Source organism: Pelodiscus sinensis, chromosome 12 (genome assembly GCF_049634645.1).
Source record: "Pelodiscus sinensis isolate JC-2024 chromosome 12, ASM4963464v1, whole genome shotgun sequence".
Taxonomy (NCBI): Eukaryota; Metazoa; Chordata; order Testudines; family Trionychidae; genus Pelodiscus; species Pelodiscus sinensis.
In genome coordinates this window covers 21,835,497-21,861,405 of record NC_134722.1, presented here as the reverse complement: position 1 = coordinate 21,861,405, position 25,909 = coordinate 21,835,497, and the positions used below count along the sequence as shown (strand labels likewise).

The window sequence follows — 25,909 nt, the reverse complement described above, 5'->3', positions numbered from 1 at the left end:
AAATTTAGTTTACTGCATAAAGACCACTCTATACTATTTTATATAAAAATCCTTTCGTTGTAATCAGTGGGAGATCTGTTGTGGACTGAAGGTACCATATGGCTCTAATTTGTAAATCTGGCCATGGAACACAACAAAAAATGCAGTTAGACCTTCTCCACAGAATTAGTTTTACATCCCTGTAGTACAATATTTACTCTTTTAGTTTTACAAATTAAAAATTTATATTTATAGAATTACTAATGATATTTTAGCAATGTTCACAACAGATGTTCAGCAAGCAGACATGGAACAAAATTTTCCTTAAAAAATTAGTTTATTTGCAGTGCAAACTGAATTTAGAGTCCAAGAATTTTGAAAATGACAGAAAACCCACTTTAAAGAAAAAGAATGTTTAAGAGAAAGTGCTGTTTTAGCTACAAAGAGAAGATATTAAGTATTTCTTCATATGCTGTTTAATTTTAAAAACTCTATTGCCCCACAGATGTGAGAATAAACATGATACTGGCATTCCCAGTAATCATGTGATCTGAGTGTAGAAGAAACTGTAAGCTAGCTAGTTTACACAGTGTTTTTCTGCTGCTGTTTTTCCAGTAACAAAACTTTAAAGCATATCCAAACATATATGAATTTTACATAGTTCCAATGGGATCTTGATGATAAATATTACAGAAGTACAGAAAAATAACTTACCTGCCACAGATACAAGTGTAAGAAGTATGGCGCATGCCACCACGAGTATAGCAATAATGTTGAAACAGGCTGCAAATAAAAAAATCAGTAATTAATAATTTATTCAAAAACAAAGCAAAACAAGAACACAAGCAAGATTACACTGAAGCGAAACTTGTGTGCAACTCCTGCTACTACCTGACAAATATGTCCCTGAATTTCTGCTCAATTTAACATGCTAATTAACCTACATTCTCTCACCTCCGCCAGTTTGTGTACTTTTCATCATATACTTGTCATCAAGCCTAGTATGAAACTTTGCAACAGAAAAATACTGAAACTGCACTGAACTGAAGCACATTTAATTTCTAAAGAATGACAAACTGCTTTCCTTAGTAACTCAGCACAGTAAAGCAACTTTGGAATACGCTGGTTTATCTGACCTTAGAACCAACTAGCTAATAAACAGTTAAAAGATCAAAGGCTGAAAACAATTGTTAACCTGCCTGAATCTGAGATTACAGATTTCATTAAAATATTGCCATTTTACATATCTGACACACCAACTATAAATTAAATCCACATTTGTTGCAAACCCCTACCTTAATAATTTCCCAAAAAGAAATGCAACTCCCCAAAAGATGCTGAGATAGGCCAGCTTTCTCCACCATCAGGGGCCTCCTAAACAAAGGTATAGTCATCTTTTCTGTAAGCCTTTTCAAAATTTCAGAGTTTCAGGTTTGCACACCACTGTATTGGCTTTGTTACCCACAGATGGTCCCCTCTAGTGCAAGTTGATGCAAACTAGCAGTGAGTGGGGAAAGCCTGCATGATAGTTGTCCATGCTGTACCTGTTCTCTATATAAAACAAGACTATTTTTCCATGATAGGGCACATTTTACTAGCACTACATCCACAGTAAGCGTATCAGGAAGAAGATGTGTGTTCTATTCCCACTCAAAATATGAACCTACTTACTGTCACTTAAGACACTTAAATACCTTGGTTATCTTACCATTCAAATGGAAGCAACAAATAAAGAGCTGGATGTGAACAACAAGACTATACTGTAGTAAATCAGAGCTATAGAAGGAAATATTACAAAAGTGTTTGCTTTATATATATAAAACAATACATCTTGGAGGTTTATTCTCATTGCAGTGCTGTCCTCCTGGAGGAGCTATTTAGCCTTGAAAGCACAGCAGCATTTTCATCTTCTCAAATATTCCACTGTAAAAGTCTGTTGCACATGAGGACTGATGTGCCCACAGCACAATCACTACAGGATTAGGTGCAATAAGAGCTAAGCACATATCATGGACCTTTTTATTCTTTGTGAAATATGCTCTAATGACAATCCAACTCCAATTAATATTGAATGGATTTGGGAAACTCATTTGTTGTAATACCAAAATCATTTCACTAATACAGAGTGATAATGGTGCCATTCAAATATCAGTGAAGTCAGGATTTTGTCTTTCTATAACTGCAGTCCATATAACATAATGCTCATTGTTTGGAGGACATTAACAGCATTACTTAAAACAACTATGGAGTCAAAAAATATTTCAAATTTTCTCAAAGTGATAACTGAAGAGAGACAAACCAATCCCCAAATTATGCACACAAAGGAAATAAAAACAGAATCAGAACTCTAAGAACTTTATCCTGAATTTTCCGGAAGATGGATTTTATAGGATGTTTCCTCATCTCTAATTACAATGATTTTACTAGTTTTGGATCACTCTGAAAACTGCAAAGTCAGAAGAGGATAACAATATATGGATCTGAGCAATGCTCTGAAATTTAAAAAATGGGATAACAAGCGACCCACTAACTTTTGCATCTGGATGCTATCAATCTTCCGTTTGGAAGTCACAAACATCAAGCTTTCAACATCACTTAACTTTATGGACTTATGTTTCTTTTCCATTTGCAAATTCTAGATTTCTGCCTGCGTAACACATTTGCATATACAAGTCTATTATTACAGGCATTGTGAACATGCACCCAAACATAAGTACCGTAAATTAGCGAATATAACCCGCATCCATGTATAACAGGCACTCGTGTATTACCTGCGGATTTTCTATCGTGTATAAAAAAAATATTAGATTACCCGCAGATGTATATAACCCGCAGAGACTTCTGCCGCCTTCATAAAAGGTGGTCTTTGATGCCGCGTTGGGAGATGTGGAGGCAGCAGAAGTGCTGCCACTTGGGCCAGTGCAGCAGCCCCGGGCACTTAAGCAGCAGCGCAGAGGTGAGGAGGTAGCCGCCCAGCATAGAGAGAGCAAACACAAAGCGACGGCCATCCTGCTGCCAGTGGGAGGGCAGCTGTGCTCGCGCCCAGGTCCACCCCGCGCAGCCACAGCCAGGTGCCACCCACCCACCTCCAGGCGGGGGGAACAGAGAGCGCAGCACAGGCACGCTGGAAGCTTATCAGGCCCTTCCTGCCCCCCCTGCAGCAGAGCTGACCCAATTCTAATGGGGGGGGCAGGCAGAGCCGCTTAGGGGGGACTCCAAGGAGTAAAAATCAACCCGTATAAGACGCAGACATGTATACCCACGGGGGAGGGGAGAGGGGTGTAAAAACGTGTATAACCCGCGACTTATATTCGCTAATTCACGGTAGGTTTTAGTGGTTTTTTTTTTTTTATAAATCCCTACATAGTGTTTAAGTGGCTGAGTGAAATATTTCCTCTTCTCAGAAGCTTTCAGTAGCAACCTTCTAAACTGCTTTAAAAATGAAATAATGAAAACTGTAAACTTCTATCTTGGGTGAGACAGCAGGTTTATTTTTCCAAATGACAAATGACCACATCTTCATAAAGCTGGAACTTATATGAAACTTCACACAGTAATGTAACAGTCATCTTTTGCTGCATCCCCAGATCAGCAATAAAAGGTAGTAAAATAAGATAAGAGATGCTGAATATAATCCAGTTTTTGTCTGAACTTTCCATTAGCTTTTTCTGAAAATGGTTACATTGTGTGTTTCAAATGCTATTGATTTCTTTTTTAAAAAGAAGAAAAACTAAAAAGACATTGTTAATGTGATTGAGCTAGGGATAGTATATCTTTACTAACTAATGTGTTTTCCACTAAAGGCAGGAGTAAAATTATTCACATTATTGTACAGTTACTATCTCAGTCCTCTGATTCATTGTCAATTATGTTTTAATGGCGACTGCATTAGCAAAGTCAACATTTGCCAATAGTGGCATCTCAATTTCTATAGTTATTTTTATGGCAAGTACAAGATACCACTCCTAGAAAATGCTGGCTTTTTCAAGTTAACAACTGTATATCCTGCTTCTTAAAAGTGGTTGGATCACTGTGGATGAAATCCTTGCTCCATTAAAGGCAAAGGGAGATTGAGCCAAGATTTCACCTGTGTATAAGAATGTTTTTGTAAGACTGTTCCACTGAACAATGCAGCTTATAGTTATATGAAACAGATTACATTTTTTCTGAGAGAGAAATTTGATGGATCTTCATGGTGTTTTGCAAATGCAATGCAAAAATTATGGGAGCAAAATGCTGCAATATGGACATATGACTTCATCTGGAAATCCATATGAAGTTATATTAGATACACAATAGCTCTTTGTCAGGACACTTTTTTGACTAGCTGCTATGTATGTTTAATATGGTTTTATGCTGGATCTGGATTTCTGTAAGAATTTCTAATGCATCCATTATAGGTGCAAGCAATTGGCTCTTTTTTCCTCCCCTCTCATATTTCATAACTTCCAACAGTGTTTTATACAGTAGTCACCCTGTAGGGTAATAATTATTTTATATGCAGGGCACTTATCGGGAGGCAGAGAGGGGACAGTGGTCTTGGGGCTGGGTGACTGAAAAGGGTAGGGGATTCCAGGTACTATACATTGCTGCTGGAGCTCTGCATGGCGCAGTCCAGGCTGGCTGGGGGAGGCATACCGCTGTCCAGACGGTGCTAAAGGTTTGCTGTCCCCAGCCCCAACCCTTCTGAGATCCCAACCTTTCTGAGGCCTCGGATCAAACACCCCTCCCTGCATTTCTTAGGGCTCAGCAAAGTCTGTTGCCAGCCCTATTTACAACTGACAAAGTGTGTCTTCTAGAGTTTAAAGATAATTTTAGAAACAGATCTCTTTGTCCTTAATTTTTAAAAAGGAAAACATTAGCCAAAGAAAATCTGATATATAAGTTAACCCTATCTTAAATCTGAAGTATCAGGTAATCTTATTCCTATAGCTGTGCCTGTTCTTGCTTACTTTACTGACAGTGCTAATTTAAGGGACAAGAAAATTTACCTCCCAGAAATGCTGGGTTTTGAGCCATTCAATAAACAGAGCAGCACTGTCACAGCTGCAGGGTGCAATGTGCCTAAGGGGGAGTTTTCCAATAACAGTTTTTCTATTATTATCTTCTGGACTCCGATCTTAGCCATTGGTTCATTCCTTTTGTTTTTTTTCTTAACAGCCTTGATTAATTTAACTCCTGGCATTCAGATAGGTTAATATCAAACAGATAACTTGAGGAACATGTGCCATTTATAAAAAATAATACACAACTCCCTCAGTCTCCACAGGAGCATATCGATATTTTCAATATCTTAAATGGTTATTGCATACACGGAAAGCTAACGCTGCAAAAATTGCAAAAGAATTTAAAATAAACAAAAAGATTTTAAGTCTTTCAAATTATTATTTTAATGTAAAATCTATTTTGGGTTGTCTTTTCTGTCAACAAATGCTTAGAACAGTGGTCCCCAACGCGGTGCCCGCGGGTGCCACGGCGCCCGCTGGGGCATTTGTGTGCGCCCGCCGACAACCTGGGCCGGCCCCGCCCCCAGCGCACTGAAGACGCCCCAGGCACGCGACACGCACCGGCGCCTGGTGCACGGCGCTCGGGCGGCCCCAGCCTCGGAGCACATGTGGGCGTGTGGCGCCGGTGCTGGCCCCAGGCACGTGGCTCGGGCGGCGGCGCCGGTCCCACGGCTCAAGGTGCTCGGGCGGCCCCGGCCCTGGGGCATATGCTGGTGCCGGGTGCAAGGGCATCTCTGCTCCTGGCGTACCCCAGGACGTGCGGCTGCGGCCCTGCCCCCGGGCGCCCAGGAGCCTCTAAAGGTTGGGGACCACTGGCTTAGAATCTTTTAACGTATCTTGTACGTGCTGTGTTTGTGTTTTTATGGCATTGTGGGGTAAGTTTCTAATGCAGTATCTTACACATTGGCAATTCTAATGGGCTCTCTTGACCGGGAAAAAAGAAAACAAGGTATGAGTTTAATTTAAATATAGTTTAATTTAATAGCATGCATGCATGTAATAAAAAGAAAAGTCTCAAAGAATTATCAATATCCATTAAATATGTTTCCATTTTTTTTTCTTCTTTTGACATCTTCCTCTTTATAATATATGAACTATCCCCATATGTTCACTGATGTGTACTATTTCTTTCCCACAAAGCAAAACTTTGGATGAGCTGCACAAAGAATACGTTATTTATAATTCTTGTTACAGGTGTTCTTCTTAACAAATAATGGATATGTACAGGAGAGCAGTATGATATACCTCAACTAATTTCTTTCACGATTAGATTTTTTTGGACCAAAAAACTACAATTTCTACTTCTAAATTACATAAAACAAATACAAATCTTTTTGAGTCTAGTCAAACAATCAGTAACATCTATAGTTATTTAAATTGACACAGAATGGGAGATAGAAAATATATAGGGGAGAGATTGCAGAAAATAGAAACCTTTGTTACTTTTTCTATCAAGAATTTAAGTCCAATTTCTATAATGACAGATACACTACAGTGCTTCCTGTGCTTGGCTTCCACTAAGCAAAAGTCTTATTGAGTCATCAAGATAGTTTATGTAAAGCTGCAACTGACTTAACACACTTGAAGTTAGGGATGTAAACGATTAGTCGACTGTCTGATAAGCAAAAGCTTATTGGATAGTTGACTAGTCCCTTGATTAGTCACTTCCTCTCCCATTGATGCCTCTATCAAAGAGGCTGGGCGCTAACCCTGCTGTGGCTCCCCCGAAATTTAACATCCCTACCTGGAGTCATTTCAACAAAACCTCTTGCTTAATAGTAGTTTAGGAATCAGTTTTAGATGATGTTTCAGCATGGTGTAGGAGGCACAAAAATGTCCCTTGTTGTATGGTGCAGAAGACAGTTGTGGCTTTAACACATCATTAAACTGTTTGTGGGGTTTTAAGATTTTCAGTATACCTTTGAGAAAATTGCCACTTAATTAAAAACCTTTTCAGTTTGTAAAAATATTGTTGTTTGAACACATTTCCTTGAGACTACATTTGAAATGCAAGCAGGTGGTTTGAACTAAAGTTTGGAAAGAGAAAACTAATGGGAGTTCTGATCGATCATTTCGACTTCTTCTGATTACACCTACAGATCAGGTGCTTACAGAAGAATAAATAGCCTATGCACCTACAATTTCCAGGGGATGCAATTTATCTATTGTGTCTATAAGGCACTTACCACCATAATACCTAACTAAGCAGCACTGTAGATACACACAAAAAGTTAGCATAAACATTGTATAGATAACCAAGAATTAGCAACAGAAAACTTCTTAAGTGAAGGGCAATTTTCTTAATCGACCAGGTTAAGGTGGGAACCCTATTTGTTATGTGTGGGCTAACCAGATACTTAGATTTAGTTGACTGAAACTCAGTCTCATTTAATGTCTAATAGACTGGTACACATTTTCAGTTTTGTATACTGTGTGAACAGAAATGTTTTCATAGAAAAAGGTTATACATGAACTAGCTAGAAAAAATAGTGAACAGAAGAAAAAGAAACAATCATGTCCATTGTGCACAAACAGTGAGGTCAAGGATGATGAAAGAACAATTAACATTAGCATTGACCATACAGGGTGTCCCCACTGTAAGTCACCCCGTATAAATCCAGTCTGCACTAAAGTCATTGATGCTTGTAAGAACTGATGCATTATATGTCCACCTATTTCTCACTCTTAAGACGAGGAAAAAAAATACCAAAACAAAACCTCCCCACACCAATTTGCACAAATGGAAGTCAGCCACAGGAAAAAAATTCCCCGCTTTAAGTTGTTTTGCTGTAAGTCCAAGTTTTTTGCAACATATCTTGGACTTATAGTGAGGATGGCTTGTATTATGAAGAGTGCAGATTTATCCTACAGCTCCATGGCAAATATACCTAATTTTTTTTTAATGACAATCCTATTTCAATGCTCTGTATGATGATCTGAAATTACTCAGAACACAACTTTCAATCCCATCAACAAGAGGACTATACATAATTACTTTCATTTATTAACATTACCACAGATTAATTTCTCAAATCCAATCACTTGCAAGTTCATCTTCCTCTAATGAAAAAGCTTCTTATAAATTTAAGACCTGACCTGGGTTGTGTATGAATGCACAAATTTCAATTTCACACTCATTTTTGAGATTTAGTGCCAGTCAAGAAAAAAAAAAAGATAAGAGTTTGTTCCTCAGACTATTTTTAATGTCCTGGAAAACTTGCAGCAAAGAGGCCTGACCAAACTCCGGAACTGATTTTTTATTTCAGTGATGCTGTTTGAGGTATACGGGGATGCTTGTGTTGAGTAAAGGTGGCAGAGTTAGCCCTTAGTAAGTAGGCATAAAATGTAACTGGTTTCATGTTAAACTAACCATAAACAGAATAGACATGCCAAAAGAGGAGTAGAATAGCACTGAAAATGTGAATTTCGAGGGTAAGAAACAAGGTGACTATAGGGTAGATTTCCCTACGCTTTATTTCCCAATACTGTCTCCTGTTAGCTTTCCAAGACGTTGTGCCACTCTTCTTGCACTTTCTCCCCTTAACAAAAGGATACTCATCCAAGTTCAAGACAGAATCAAAAAGTGAAATTACCAAAAAGATTAAGAAAAAAAGTAATTTATGAATGACAATGCCTGACAGGTGCAAGAAAGATCACAATGGAGCTAAGCACACCATGACATCTATTTCACCAGGAATTAATAGCACCTTGAAATAAGAATCAAGAAGAAAGTCTGCAAAAAATTACAAAATCCGGCACTGTCAAAAATGTCATGTATGATTTGTGATGATTGAAGGTAAATGATATTCTTAGTTTAAGAATGGAGTTACTTAGGTGATAGGTAATTAGCATTTTAATTGGATAATTGGGAATTATAAATTGTCTGTCTTATGTTAAGAACAACTGAATAGATGAGATGACATTAGCTGATATTTCTTTGATCTTTTTTGATTAAACTACTCATCTTCCTGGATTTCCCCATGGTATTTGATAACACACAATGCATGAATAAATTTTGGGTAAGAAAAGGGAGGAAACAAAGAGCTCTCTTTCTCTATTTTGGCTAATTGCCTTTTGACAGATTAAACTTAAATTTTCTTATTGACTGTTTCACCATACTATTATATTGATATAGGTCATTCTAACAACTCTTCTTGGGTATAAATTTAAACTGTTGTTTTTAGCTGTATGAGGGGTGGGAAAATGTAATCAAAGCAAAGGTCTTTAAGAACTTCAGTAACATTCCTATAAGTACTGCAGGTTTGATATAATTATGAATTAGGTGAAACAATAATCAAATCAATAATAAAAAGTCTAGGGTGGAAAAACAAGTCCTCTTCCTGTGCAGATTGCATAGTATCCTTGAGCACTAGGGGTATACGTCTACACAGCAAGGCTTAACTCAAAATAAGCTACGCAAATTCAGCTATGCCAATTGTGTAACTTATTTCGAAATTGGGAGTATCTACACAGCACTTATTTCGAAATAGAGCACTCTTCCTTGGACTTTCCTTACTCCTCCCTACAATGAGGGTTATAGGAGTCCGAGTAAGAAGTCCTCGAGTTTGACAGTATTTTGACATTATTTTCTAAATAACTGCCTGCTGTGTAGATGCGGACTACATTATTTCGAAATAATGCTGAAATGATGTTACTGTGTAGATGTACCCTTGCGTAGTTGCTATCCTGCCTGCATAGCTGAAGCTGACCAATCGACAGTCATCTATCTGCTGCATTTAGGTAGATAATGAATAGTACCACAATACCTCACTGCTACTCAGTACACTGTTATTCTCCATTCATATGGAAGTTGTAATACTTTGCACCAAAGATCCATTATTACAGAACTCATGTAAGAGTATGAATCTGGTAGAAAAATAGACCAGAGGGTTCTGGTGAGGCTCCTGTGTTTCTAACAACATAAAATGGATCTCGGAATCACACACACATAACAGGAAAAAAAGTGAAACCTATTTAATAGCATTTTGTTTATAGAATGATTTTTAACAATCACCACATGTTCTGTACTTTATGAATCACAGATGAAGTGTCAGATTATTACTGAAAACTGGAACAATTTCACTTCAAAAACAACAAAACCTTCCATATCTCTTTGGAAGTCTGAAGGGGCAGGTTCTTTAAGGAAAGGCAGGAAAACTCAGCTGGGCATCAGTTTCAGCTCAGTGAGATTGTGACATAGTGATAGGGAGACAGACCCTTTTAAAGCATAGCCCATGCTTGCAAAGTCATCCAATGAAGACAACAGTTCACAGTGATTGTCCTTATTGGTAGCCTCCCCTTTACCGTTATTGAAAACATTTTAACCACACAGGAGTTTCTGGAACTCCTCTGAAAATGGCTTTTGTAAATCCATTCTACAGGTTGGACCTCCCTGGTCCGGCACTTTCAGGACTGCTCAGGGAGTCTGCAGGACCAGGGGAGGTCAATGCACCCCTGCTGGCCACCAGCCCTGCAGGCTCTACTCTCATCCGGCAGGGCTTCTGGTCACTGACCTCCTTGCTACTGGGGTTTTGCCTTCTAAGCCCTTTGCCGCTGCAGGACAAGGAGGGCTCCCGACCACCGCCCACCCCCTGGCCTCAGCCCAGCTAAGGCTCCATGGCCACCACTGGCCTAGCCAAGGCTCCCCAGCCATCATAGGTTTCCCAGCCACTGCCAGCCCCTCCTGCAGCCAGCCCACTGGACTCCCAGTGGCCCCCCACTCCTAGTCACTAGGGCTCTCTGATCGAGCAACAAGGACCACGAATGTTGCCACACCAGAGTGCCCCAGATTTCAGAGGTTCAACCTGTAGCAGCTAAATTATCTCCAACATCAGCTGAGAGGAATCTGGGACTACAGGGAACACCATTCCTGCTAAAAACCATTTTCAGTGATGGGTCATTTTCCTTGAGCATATGTGCCTTAGAATTTTCAGGCTTTCATAAAAGTAATACTTAAATAAGTAGCACTGTAGTCCTTTGTACTATGAAAAGCATGGTCAACCATAAGGATCTTTTTTGACTTCTCACTTAACTGTAAAAGCCACTGTGTTACAAGCATTAGCAGTGATACAAAATTTCAAGTACTATCACGGTATAATAATTTCACACTTATTATATAAAGAGATGGCATAAGATTTTCTAAGACTCATTGCTCCATTTCTTATCACTAATAATTCTAGATCTCAACTGGCATATTTTAAATTAAATTTTGTAGTTTAAACCTATTTATCAACAGCTAATTAATGAGGTCTGAATCCTTTGATGACAAAATGATTAAACAGCATTTGAACTAATCCATCTTTAATTAAAATGCTGCCAGCAAACTGTTTCTGTGTGTGTGTGTGTGTGTGTGTATATATATATATATATTTAAAAAAAAACAAAGGACACATTTATAGATGCCTACTCTTTAAATATGTATTATGTACAGCCAATAATTAAAAGATCTCATGATTTCAATTATATTTTAATTACTGTTTCATATAAAACATGCTTTAATAGATGTAATGCAATATATTTTCTTTCTTTACAACTCACTAATCATTCCTATTGGGGTGACAACCAAATAAAAGGAAGTTTAAGATATTCTTGTTTTAGGTTTGAGCCAATTTTCTCTACATTTTTTCTTTCCATCAGAAAGATACTTAATTATCTCTAAACCTAAAATACAAATGAATCATCATAAATCCTTATTAAAAACCATAAAAGGAAATTAGAAATAACTGGCCATAAATATAAGAAAATAGAGATAAACGTATTTCTACCTATTATTAAAATGAGAATTTCCTACAACTTTCTATTGGTGGTACTTGGATGAGGTGACCTTTGTGTCTTCAGAATTCAGCTAGTTAGAAAATAAACCTAAACACTGCAGATACTTTTCACTGCGTAAGAAAACTGGGAGGTTAAAAAAACAACCCAGCAATGTGGGTATGTCTACACTGCAATTATAAACTTGCAGCTGACACAGGCTTGCAGGTCTTGCGCTAAGAGGCTGTTTAATAGTGGTACAGAAGTTCAGGCTTTGGCTGAAGCTCAGGCTCTTGCATCCTGTGAGATGGGAGGGTCCTAAAGCTTTGGGCTGCAGCAAGGAGACTGAACCTAGGATCTCTGGATGAAAAAACGCAAGCCTCTTCTGCCTGAGCTAGAAGACTCAGCACTGTTGGTTTAGTCTGCAGCAAATCCAAAACCCTATTTGGTGCAGGCACTGGCTACGGAAGCAGAGAGAGCACCACAATGCATATGAACAGATGATACAGGCTCATCTGAACATGTGCTGGAGTCCAGTAAGTTCAATGGAGTTTCCAAGGGCCAGCTACCAAGCTGAGTAAGTTTGAAGCTTGGTATGTGATCGGAGGGCAGGGGGCGGGAGGAGGCGGCATGGGGGATTCAACTATTTAGTGCAGATAGTGGCCTCAAATGCTTGTATGTGAGGGGGGGAGGGATAAAAATTTAGTTGGAGGATCCTATCTCTTGATTATGGAAAAGAGCATCTGGATAGCTTTCTTCTTTTGAATGGTAGTTGCCATGGGGAATGCACATAGGGCAGTGATGGTTATTGTTATTCTTGGGACAATTTAACTACCCTGATTCTAAGTTTCCAGCACTCAGGCTTTCTGGATGAAAATATATCATGTAAATATACAAATTATATTGTTGTTCTTTCAGTCCTTTGACAGGAAGTACTAGGTGCTGTACAATTATACTTATTAGCACAATATTTAACTAAACACAATCAGTTTCAAAAAGGCTCTTTTCCCCAATAGAAAGCAAGACAAAGGCTGAAAGCTCTTGAGGATATTTTAGATTCATTTGTACCTTGGGGAGGATTTAACTACATTTTTAATTATTTAAATGATTATACATTAATGTTACATCTCCTCTTACCTCTTTTGATAGTTTTGAATTACAGTAAACTTCTGATAATCTGGCACGTTTAGGACCCAGGGGGTGCCAGATTATCAGATATGCCGGACTATCGGAAGGGGGGGCTCTGAGGGGTCTGGGGTGCAGTGGGGGGGATGGGACGGGCGGCACTGCAGGACCAACCCGTCAGCACTCCACCTGCAGAGCAGCCGGGGCAGAGCGGCTGGGGTGCTGGGTTGGTCCCGTAGCTCCGCCCCTCAGTGCTGCGGGACCAACCCGGCAGCACCCCAGCTGCTCTGCCCCAGACTTCCCCAAGTCAGCCGCTGCTGAAACTGACCAGTGGCTGACTCGGGGAAGCCCGACGCAGAGCAGCTCCAATTGTCCAGCTGCCTGGAATACTTCCGGGTTTGAGGTGGTGCCAGACTATCAGGAGTGCCGGACCACTGGATGCCAGACACCTGGAGTTTTACTGTATTTGGAATTATGTAAAACCATTCAATAGGCTGGTAGGGATTTTTAGTAAGTAATGCATTTTATTTAAAATCTTTCCCATCAAATGAAAAACATTAAGGCTATCTACTTTGCAATTGCTTTTGCTATGTTGACTACCCCGACATTAACATTATATGTAGTACTTTCCCCATAGAACACTGTATTTGTTTAATTTTCAAATGCCTCCTACATCCCCCAGTCTTTCCAAGGGATCAACATGGGCACTTCTTAGGTTCAGAATTATCATTCGAAAACAGTATTTCATACGAGCTGTCAGAATAAAAATGTTTTACAAATTATTTTCTATATAGGCTGTAGAGAATCAAATATCACAATGCAGGATTAAGACAGCAACTTTCTTTTTGGCTTTAAGAAAAACAAAAGCAAACTAAAAAAGTGAACATGCCTTCTGATTCTTACTGAAAAAATATAATAAAGGATTAGACATGAAAAAACCTCACTTTTAATAGGGTTATCTGACCCCACCTAGGAATTTAGTGCAACTGTTCTTCAGTTTCCATCTTCCACTTCCCAGAAAACTACTGAAATTTCAAAATAGGGTCATTCTGACAGAGTGACCTGACTTCCTGGGATCTGGTTCAACATCCCAAAATATTTTCAACAGTGATACCGGAGACCATCTTACTCCATTCTGAACATTTCCTCAGGATTCCTTCTCATCAGATTAGTCTATTCCAAAAATCTAAGCATTTTCTTGAATTCTGGTTCTGCCATCATGCATTTCATCTTATGATCCTTCTCTATTTAATATTGCAGATTGATTTTGTCCTGATACTCAGCTACATTGATATTCTGAGAAATTTCTGTTAGTCAGTCTAGAGCACTTCAGTATCTTTTTGTATAGAAGCTATTTTTATTCAAGATCCATTGCATAGAAGAAGGTGGCTCAAAACCTTCCAGGAAAGGCTGTTAAACTGAGGCATTTTGGATCTACCAGTGCGTGTATACCAATGAGAAATGAAGGGCCACTTTCCTTCTGCACCCATTTACATCAGCAGAGAATTTGGCTTAACATCTATAATTAAATCTAACCGTAGCACTTTCCTCTTATTGTTAGACTCTGTGGCATGTAGTATTTTCACAAGGACCATAAAAGAATACATTATAGCAAAAGAAAAGCCAAACATCAACTAAATGTTAAAGGCAAATAACATGGTTTGTCTTAATTTTCAACTTGACAGAATGCTGTAGCACTTGACTCTTATTCAAAAATCAAGACACACAACCGCTACCATACTGTACTGGATACACCTGAAAGCAATGAACAGGGGATATCTGTGCATTATAACTTTGTAAGCTACTTAAAAAAATAGCATGTTATAAAATCTTCAGGGAATATGCTATACATTTTACTGCAATTAAAGCTACTGGGTCTTCTCCACTATACTTTCAGCTATTCATACTTTTGGCATTTTCCTTTGCAAAAGTAAAGGTTGTTCAGACATTACAAAGATGAGTGAAGTATAAAAACCAAGAGAGATTAGATAAATTATGCTTGAAAAAATGCTGACACAGATACATACTATAGCAAAACCTTTACCCCCTCTGAAAGGTAATGTCTTTCTTTGAAGGCAGACTATCATAACAGGAAAAGATCACGTATAAAACACTGATATTCTGTGTCAGGGATGGTCTAGATCAGTGGTTCTCAAATTTTTGGCCCATGACCCACCCGTCTTAATGCAAACTTTGCTGTGGGCCATCAACTGCTAATGGAAACTTGCCGTTAATTACATTATGTCCAAGCCATTTTGCTAGTGGCGCAACTAGGGAGAACTGTTTAATTTAACCAGTAAGAAAGGAAATATTAATCAAAATTATTAAACAGATTAAGTGCTTTAACTTTCTCATATTAGTTTATCAAACTTCATTTTAAATAAAGTAAAGTATTAATTTATGTCCAACACAAAAGGGTTCAACATTCTCTTTATTTATGGCAAGGGTGAAATATTTGGGTGTAAAAAGTACAAAAATAATAAAATGCTGTAAAACAAACACAAATTCAGTTTTCTCCAACTTTGAGTTGTGTTGATATACCCCCCAGACTTCTCAAGTACCCCTAAGGATACTTGAGAAGCATTGTCCCTGGGCCACTCCAGGGTCTACCCCCCCCCACCTTCAGAGGGTCCCTTATCCTGCCTTCCTAATGCAGGGGCCTGGTCCATCCCTGGGGCAGCCTGTGTTTTGGGGTCAGGGGTCACTGATCCACAAAAAAATTAGTCAGGGACAACAAGAGAAGCAAAAAAAAAAAAAAACCCTCAACCCTCACTGAGGTGGCCCCCAACTGAGACACCTCACTGTCCTGGCATTCCAGCTCCAACCTCACAGGGAGGGGCACGTACAGGGCCGAAGTGCCAGCATGGGCTCCCTGTTGTGGAGGAGAGGGAGGTCAGCTGAGCTTGAGCCACTATTGACTTGCAAGGTGTAGTGGTCCCTGGACCCCAGTTGGAAAACCACTGATCTAAGTGGTGCTTGGTCGTGTCATGAATGCAGGAGACTGGACTTAAGGACCTCTCATGGTTCTTTCCAGTTCTATAATTCTATATTTAATTCTATGATTCTATGTCCAGTTCTGAGAGCCAACCACTAAGAAAGATGTGGACAAACTGGAGAGAGTCCAGAGAAAAGCAACAAAAATGATAAAAAAAAGATTAGAGAATCTGATCTATGAGAAAAGGTTAATAAAACCGAGCATGTTTAGTCTTAAGAAAAAATGACAGATATTTAGGGCTTCTATAAGAGAATAGCGATTAGCTGTTCTTCCTGTGCACTGATGGTAGGACAAGCAGTAACAGACTTAATCTGCAGAGAAGGAATTTTAGGTGTTAGGAAAAACTCAAGTCCAGCCCCCTACATTCATGGATCAAGCACCATCTAGACCATCCCTGACAGGTGTTTATCTAATTTGCTCTTTAAAAGCCTCCATTGACAGAAATTCCACACCTCCCCAGGGAATTTATTCCAATGCTTAACCACCCTGACAGTTAGGAATGTTTTCCTAATGTCAAACCTAAACCTTCCTTGCAGCAATTTAAGCCCATTGCTTAATGGATGATCTAAGTATACTTGGTCCTGGTCAGAATAGGGACTTAACTAGATGACCTCCTGAGAGCCTTTTCAGTCCCACATTCATATGAGTCTAAGAAAGCTAAAGGCATAAATTTAGGGCTTGTGTACACTTAAAATGCTGTAGTAGTATAGCAACACTGATGCAGTTGTGCTGCTGTAGCACTTTAGTGAAGGTGCTACTTACAAACCCTTCTATCAGCATAGGCACTCCACCTCCCCAAGAGGTGATAGCTGTATCAACGGAAGAACATATGTGCTGCTACATTCCCTGGCTTTAAGTGGCTTCCATTATACGCAGGGTTTAAAATTTGGCTAAATGGCTCTCAGCACTTCCACTAAAAAAATGTGTTGGTACCCCTGCAGGAGAAACCTGCCTGCTAACATAGCACTGTTTACACCAGATGTTAGGTTGTTACAAATGTGTTGGTTAAGCAATGCAGTTACTCTAAGTCAGTGTTTCTCAACCAGTAGTATGAGTACCCTTAGAGCAGTGGTCTCCAACCTTTTTACACCAAAGATCACTTTTTAAATGTCAGGACAAGCCAAGATCTACCCCGTCCCTTCCCCAAGACCCCACCCTTTCCTTGAGGTCCCGCACTCTCGGTTCCCCATTCTCTCCATCACTTGTTATTCCCAGCCCTTATACACTCTCAGGGCATGGCTACACTGACACTTTTCTTGATCCTTCTGTTGGAAGAAAATTTTCTGACATTTGGCCCGTCTAGACTAGGCCAAATTTTGGAAAAAACCCTTCTTTTTGGAAGCCCCTCATTCCTCGTGGAACGAGGAAAACAGGGGCTGCCAAAAGAGCGTGTTTGCTGGAAGAACTCTGAAGTCTAGCTGTACCCTCACTGGGTTGAGATGGGAGGTGCAGGCTCTGGGGTGTGCATGAGGGATTTAGCTGTGGGAAAGGGTGAGCGGTGCAAGCTCTGGGAGGGAAACTGGCTCGGGGAGGGGGCTCCACGTTGGGGAGTGTTGGGCTCAGGTGGAAGGTTGGGGTGCTGAGCAAGCCACAGGTTTGTGGACATGAGGGTGCAGGAGTTTGGGTTGGCGTGTGTGAGGGGCTCAGGGCAGGGAGATTGGGCGTATGATGGGTTCAGGACACAGATTAGCAGAGTGTAAGTGGTGCAAGAGTGTTGTGGCAGAAGACTGAGGATGTGGGGGTGCAGGATTTTGGGGATGAGAGGCTCAGGACAGGGGGTTCCAGTGTATGATAGGCTCAGATTTGGGGTCAGGGTGGGGGGTACAGGAGTGTTATGATGCTGTGGCCAGATGAGGGCATGGCCCCAACTGGGGGCTTGTTGGCCAGGCTTCATTTTTAAATACAATATTTCGTCAAACACAAAAGATTTCATCATGGTCTTTATTTATGAGAGGGGTGGGGAACCTGTTTTGAATCAGGGGTCACTGACCTACAGAAAAGTCAGTCGGGGCCACACAAATGAGATACAAAAACACAACCCCTCCAAACCTCACTAATGTGGCCCCAACTGTGCTGGTGGGAGCAGGGAACAAGGTGCTGGGGCAGAGTGCCAATGGGTGCTGGGGCAGGGAACAGGGTGCTTGTGGGTGCTGGGGCAGGGTACTTGTGGGGGGTCTGGGTGGGGGGAGGGGACAGGTACCTGGGGATCTTACAGCTGCACGCCAAGGCCCTGGACGTACGTGGACTCCACTGGTCCGTCGCTCTCCTGATGCCTTCCTGCGCTGGGGCAAAGGGGAGTTCCAGACCGCACCAGCCCCAACCACAGGGGCAGCGCGCGTCGTCCAAGCACCTGGAGCCGGCGTGCTGGGGACTTTATTCCCCTGCTGCTTTCCCATACAGGGGGACGGTGGAGGGGGAGTCCCAGACCGCGCCAGCCCCAACTGCCCGAGCAGCACGCGCCTTGCTCCTTTGCTCCCCATGGCAGCGCGCACCACCCGAGCAGCTGGAGCTGGCACAGTCCTGGACCCACAGCCCCTCCCTCACGCACAGGAAGGCAGCATGAGAACAAAGTCCCCAGCACACAACGGACCTGCGTTTTAGGTATCGCACCAGCTGTTTAGGGGTGAAGGTTGAGAGCAGCCCACGTACTTCCAGGACCTAGCGCACAGCTGCAGAACTCTCCCCAATCCCACAGGAAGCCCGCGCTACCTCCACAGTCCCTGGAAGTAGCATCAGCATGGCATTAACCTTGGAGGGCGGAGGGCAGCGAGGGGGGGAGGGGCCCAAAGCCTTGCAATCAACTGGTCGAGCCTCCAGGATTGACCAGTCGATCGCGATCGATGGGTTGGTGACCACAGCCTTAGAGGTACTTGAGAGAAGTCTTGGGGTGCACATCAACACAACTGAAACTTGGAGAAAACTGAATTTTTGTTTTAAGTTTTACAGCACTTTATTATTTTTGTACTTTTTACACCCAAAAATTTCATCTCCCACCTGGCTACGATTAAGTTGTTAAACAAATGTGTTGCAATAGTAGAAAAAAGTTGCATGTGTCTGAAAACTATAGGTACTGGGAGTACTTACAATTTTTTTTTTCAAAAAGGGGGTACTTAATAAAAAAAAAAAGGTTGAGAAACACTGCTCTAAGTTCCTAGTGTAGACCAAGCCTAGCAAAAAGTAATGTCAATACTAGTTTCTGTACTTAGAGTATTTAGAAGAGAACTTACTTATATGTAAAATATAGGATGAACTCCAAACATAATAATGTCTCTAATCCAAATATTGTGTTTGACACATCAATAAATGGGCATTTATTTTAGTTGCGTGAAGAAACTACAATGATCAGCACTATACATTGCTGGGTGTTATATTAAGCATAATATTTGAGGCATTTCCCATTCTAAGTGTAGTGTACATAGCAAATAACAGAGCAAAGACAAATGCAGTAGTTTAGTAAAGATCCATTTTTCAAACAGTCATCACTATATGACCATATATTACATGGACTCACAATTCAGCTTTACGTCATTTAGATGCCCGAAGGTGATTCAAATATGCAATAATTCTTTGCAATGGCCTCCAGAAGCAGTTTTTAATGCAAATGCAGTATCAGTTATATACTTTTGAACTACACAGCATGCAGGGTAACTGGTCAACTCTGCATAATATAATAATTATATAACCCCAACTTAAAATTATATGTTATTAATATGAACATTTTAAGCATTCTAGACAATCTAGCACACCTGATTAATTACAGTTATTAAATCTATTGCTAAACTGTGCTTACTCCAAATAGCTATATCACACAACACATCCACAGTGTCAAGATTTTACTGCATTCAATTATTTAAGCTTTGGCAAGGTGAAACTAATGTGTAAACCTATTGCAGAAAACTGTACAAATTTTCTCTGAAACTGTGCTTGACAAAATCAAAAATGAGATTGGTTTGTTATGCTGAAGGATAAGAAGATGTTAAAAAAACTTCCATGAAGTGAACACTACTCTTTTAAGATGGATTAATGAAATTGCCCATGTTCATGGTTTACTTTCATGTAAGTTTCTAGAATTTGGCAAATGCTAACAGCTCACAGGCTCCTCAAGCAAAGCCCTACAAATCTACAGACTTTATATCCTCGGGTATATCCATGCCTCTTTTTTAGAACCTTACAAATTTGTGGCTATCCACTTTCTATCCACAGATGTGGATGCAGATATCTGTGGATCAGTTTTGCAGATATAGAATCAAATTTTGTATCTGTGCAGGGCTCTCCCCTCAAAAGACCAGTAAAATGTAGGTAGCTACATAATCTTATGCATCTCTTGTCCTCTATTCTCCCATGTGGCGTGAGAGGTCTTTCTCTAATCTTTCTGTCCATGTTTCAAGGGTCCCAGACATGTAAAATGAGTGAATAGCCGCCCAGAGGATTACACCATTTACCACAAATTACCACTTTATGGAAAAATCAATTTTATAGCCTCCTGAATCTCAAACATTTGCTATTTCAAAGCAGTGAAATTACTCTTTTGAGAGCCAAGTCCAAGATGAATGGCTCCAGGGATCCACTTTCGGGGCGATGAACTATCTTGAAAATATCTAGTGAGGATTTACAACTCTTAGAAAGACTTAGAGTAAAAAAAACGTATGAACACATTAATTTCATTTGTCTTAAAGTGTCTAGACTAACCTAATGATTCCCCAACAACCTCCTCTCCCTTTATATTAGAAGATTAATTGTAATTCATTCTAAGATAAAAATAGAACCAAATAAAGTTTTAATTCTGTAGGCCAAAGGAAGCAGAACTTTCCAATTCACTGGCCTACATATTCTCACTTATATGCTTTTCTACTCATATGTAACTTCATATCAGTTACATGGAAGTTTAAAGAAAAAAAACTGTAAAACATCTTACTTAGATTCAACTTTTGGAAGCCATCAGACAATTATGGCTTCCAAAACTCAAAAGCCAGCATGAGACTTGTTTGTTCAATAGAGATAATTAAATGTTTTGGACCTCTTCTTTCCTTCATAGCTAGGCAGTCTCAAGAAAGACTATGATGTGAACCATAAGTCCTTCAGTTCAGGGGTGGGGAACCTTTTCTGGAGTCAGGGCCTACTGACTCTCAGAAAAATCAGTTGGGGCTGGAGGCTGCAGGGAGGCGGGAAGGGGTCTGGAGTGCCAGCATGGGCTCCCCAATGCTGGGGGAGGCCCTCAACCTTGAGGGCCAGATTCAGGCAACTCAAGGGCTGCATCTGGACCCCAGGCCTCAGGCTCTCCACCCCTGCTTTAGTTAATTGGGTAAGTAGGGCATTGTACTAGCAAGCTCTGCAGCCCTGAGAAACCTATCTGGAAAACAGTTCAGATTTCCTGGATCTGTGCTGGAGCCTACAAATCTACTAATTTGCTTATAAAGGACAAACTAGCAAGAGCTTTCTCTGTGCACTCACTTATGTGGCCTTTAACACCGAGCTATGAAACTGTAGAACAATAGCCACTGTGAGGTACACTACCACATTATTATGTCATTGGGTGAGGCTTCCTCCCTCCATCACCCATGCCCACCCACTTCAGCGTCTTTTAGCCCACGGAGTCCTGAGATATATAGAACTCCACGGCAAAGAGGAAAACAGTAGGCAGTACGAATGCAGAAGCAACTCAAAAGAATAATAATTTATTAGTAGTAAAGCCCATTTCTTTATGTAGACTGTGCATTCCAATTTATGGGAGATTATGTAGCAGTGCTGTTTTTAAAGAAAGCTCAAGGAAGTGGAAGAATATATTTTTCTCCCAACAACATTAGCCATGTATGTGGGAACTACCAGAGATATCTTGCTGCTTTTCGAAAGTTCCTGCATTGCAAAGACAGTAGTAGGACAGGATAGGAAAAAGACTGCCTTTTCCTTTAGTCTGATTAGATGTATCTGGTGTCGACCCCTTCACCCCATCTGTAAATTAAGGTCCCCAAAGAATACCTGGAATGGTTTTTATTCATTAGGGTGAGAATATAAGATGGACGAAGCTCCAATTTGATTGTCAGGGGAGATATCATGCATGCCAAAGGCAGTATCAAACCCAACAGGAGTCTTCAGGTCATTGGAGAAAACAATGACTCCTTTTCTTCTTTGTTCGTTAATTTGTTCATGAATTTATTTTATTATATTATTATTAATAATAATAATTGTTTATTATTTTAGAAGTGAGAGATTTCTTTTCCCCCAAACAGGGACACAACTAAATACAGAAGCCTGTATTCATTATTAATCACAGCTGACTTTTGAGGTATTGAGGAATCTCCAGTGCAGATACTTGGAAATATAGCAGCACAAGGTCATACACTTTCTGAATCCCATAAGGGATCTGGGACCAGACACCACCAATAATAACCCAAGACAAACAATCATAAAAACACTATACAATGGGAACTGTAACTAATGTAACTATCCGATCTTCTTTTAGTTAACTAGCTCTCAGTTCTCTGCAGAGATTAGGTTGATGTCCTCATAGCATGAGTGTACATCCCACAGCACGCATACCTTTGTTATACCATTCCACAGCTAGACATCATAGGTACTAAACCTCACCACCGTGAATGGAGAGACCCTCAAAGAAGCAGCAATTGTTGCCAGAAGGCTGAGATGAAAATCATCTTCAAACTTTTCAATAGCTTTTCTGTGGTTCAAACAGTAAAAGATACAGATCCAACAGATCCAACTTGTTGAAAGGAATCAAAAAGCTAGAGTAAAATTTGTGGGGACAGATATTTGGCATCCCTAATTGAGGTAAATAAATCAGTGTTACAGTCAAGAAGTCTTTGGAATCGGACTATGGCAATGAAATGGAAACAGTACAATATTTTTTCTATGTCCCAATGAAAACGATGGTATCTGTGCATTAGAATGAGATCCATGGGCATAGGAGTAATTAAAAACAAAACAGATATGCTCTTTTATTGAGTTTAAAGAAGTACAACAATGGTGGTCTTCAAGAGAAGATAATTTAATGCACACATTTAAATGCCTGGAATATAGATCAGGAACATTCACTTTACTGCACTAGATTTTAAAATGTGATCAAGTTTACGCATCTGAAGGAATAGAATTCGTATTTTAAAATGAGTTTAACACGATCCTATTTATCTTTAATAAGCAAAAATACAATTTACTGCATACAGAACTACCCATGTGACTATTTGTTCTTAAGTAAGGAAACAAAGGCTAGGAAAATGCTAATAATTAGTTCCTATTTTATACTTTTGCTAACTTGAGCTCCTATTTTTTATGTTCTCCCTACATGTGAATTGGAACACCAGGAGGCTGAAATAAATAGGCTTTTAAAATATTTTTGGAGCTACAAGTAATATCAAAGATAGAATTTTTGAATTTGTTGTGCCTCTTTATTTGGCTAATATTGTCTCAGATATCTAGTGGTTCCCACTGACAGTCAATATTTAATAACAGATATGACACTGTGCTTTCTGAGATATCAGTTATATTTCCTAATTTGAGTTTTACTGCCCACCCCAGCATAGAACAGATTTTACATTCATTTTGTTAAAATGAAATTTAAAATCCTACTAGAAATAAGTCCTTCTTGTAATGATTTAGAGATACAGTACTGCTTCTAGTTTAGCTCATACGGATGCTTTACTAACTGATATATTTGTTGATAACTTCAGAAAATGCACTAAAGATTGAATAATTCATAGATGTTAGTCCTTTCTTGACAATTAGATGACCAAGTCCGACTTCCTGTATATTACAGGCCTGAAATTGTCCATACCTGAAATGAGCCCAATAACTAGTGTTTGACTAAAGCATCCATTCCCATAAAACAGAGCTACTCAACACGTGTCCCATGAGCTGCATGCAGCCCGCTTGTTTGCGGCCCGCAGTGTGGTCTGGGTTTATGCGGGACTCAACACGCGGCCTGTGGGTGGGAGCCAAAACAAAAAAGTAGTTTATGGTCTTCTGTTGAGATGCATTTTAGTAGTTAAATTTGGGGACTGCCATTAATCATTAAAAGTGCTGTCATATGTGTAGAAATCAGGTAAATATTGCATTTTATTAATATCAGCAGAACTGACTTAAATGGGGCCTGTGTGTTGTGAAGTCTTGCCTTAATCTTTCTATTCATGCCCATCAGTGAGAAAAAAGTTATCTGTATATATTTGCCTGTATATTTGCATGTATATGCCACCACACTTAAGCTTCAGTCATTGGCATGTGCTGTGAGTATCATTGTGGCCCCTGGGGCTTCCAAAGTTGAATAGCCCTGCCATAAAGGCTTCCACTCTTGATTTGAAGACTTCATGGAACAGAGAATCTACCACTTCACCATGGTAGTTTTTTCCAATGATTAGTCACCTTCCCAGTTAAAAAAAAAACATGCCTTGTTTCCAGTTTGAATTTCTCTAGTTTCAGCTACCAGCCATTATTCTTATTAAGCCCTCCTCTGTCCTTACAGTAGCTTGTATTTTCTTCTAAAGTTGCTTATGCAATGACTGGTTTATAAACAGACCGAGCTCTTTTTAAATCTCTCACTGTCAGGCTTTTTCTCCAGTCCTTGAATCACTTTTGTAGCTTTTGTACTGCATCCTATTTTTTCAATGTCATGTTTAAAAAATGGACACCAGAACTGGATTCAGTACTCTAGCATTAAGTTCATCAATATCATATACAAAAAGGTAAAAAAATCACTCACTACTTCCCTGTTTATATATTCAAGGATCTCACTAGCCTTTTTAATATAGTGCTGCACAGGGAGCTCATTTTCAGTTGTTTCTCCAATCGACCTCTAGAATTTTTTCAGCGTCTCTGTTTTCCAAAATACCATCCCCCATTCTGTGGGAATGTCCTGCATTTTTTTGTTCCAAGATATATGATCTTGCATTTGAATCTATTAAAACACACATTTTTCTGAATGGGCCAGTCCACCAAATTATCCAGACTGCTGTGAATGACTGCCTGAGCCTCATAATAATTTATCACATCACCAAACTTCAACTGTTTTTTGAGATCCTTCAGGGAGCTAATTCTTCATTAATTTAATGACTGCATTATTAATATTGTACAGTACTTTTTAAAAAGTCAGAATACTGGGTGGCCATTTGCCTTACAAAAATCTAAGAATATTCTACATCGTTATGTTTATTAATCAAATTTGTAATCTAATCAACAAATGAAATGAGATTTGACAAGACTTGCTTTCTGTAGAATCATGTTGACTGGCATTCAATTCTTTCCCATATTAGTATGATTGCTGTATGTACTGTTCTGGATCCGTAGATAGAGGTCTTTACTTTCCAGGCTCTCAATCTGGTATCTTTTGGCACTATTGCAGGGGTGGGCAATAAAACAGCAGTGGTTCACCAGGGTTAGCCCCTAGGGATGCTGGAGCTGCATTTAGCTGCTCCTCTGCAGGTACGAACAAGCCATGGCCAACGGGAGCTATGATCATCCTGTATCTGCAGAGGTGAAGGTCAATACAATGGTGTGGGGGCACCCAACGCCCGGATCCAGCCTGCGGGCTGGTATGTGCTTACCCCTGCATTATCGCTACCTAACACTTTTTCCAACTATAAATCAGCAGAGGGAGCTTGCTGGAGTCATTACAATTTTCCTACTTTTTAATAATCTAAAAACTAAGTTGTGAGAAATAAAATAAAATAAATACCAGTGAAATAATTTACCCATGAAAGAGACCTGTATAATTTTTCAGTTAGTCCATAAACTGAAAAGTAGAATGGTGAATTATTAAATTAAGTTGGGCAAAATTAATCCATGATCTTGACTAAGTATTCCGCTAGATTATTACAGAAAGAATTAACCGTTCACCTATAATTCTGACAAGTAAAAATGACATTTGATACACAAAATCACAGTTACAATCCAATTATATTTCTTAACGTGTCAACTAGATTTTAAGGTCTTAAAAAGGGACAGAAGGAGGGGGAAGAGAGAGGAAAAAAGAGAAAATCACTTGTTTAACTAAAGATATCAGTAGGCTGGTAATTCCATCAAACAAATGGCTCTCTTTTATCTTTGAGTTCAG

At 39.7% G+C, this 25,909-nt stretch overlaps 1 protein-coding gene across 1 annotated transcript in view; it reads right to left on the bottom strand.

Moving 5' to 3' along the window:
• Positions 1-25,909, bottom strand: part of PEPD (peptidase D) — a 257,662-nt gene that overhangs the window by 91,873 nt on the left and 139,880 nt on the right. The window contains exon 10 of the mRNA XM_075940101.1: positions 694-762. Coding sequence (XP_075796216.1) covers positions 694-762 — 69 coding nt within the window. The remainder of the gene's footprint in view (positions 1-693; positions 763-25,909) is intronic.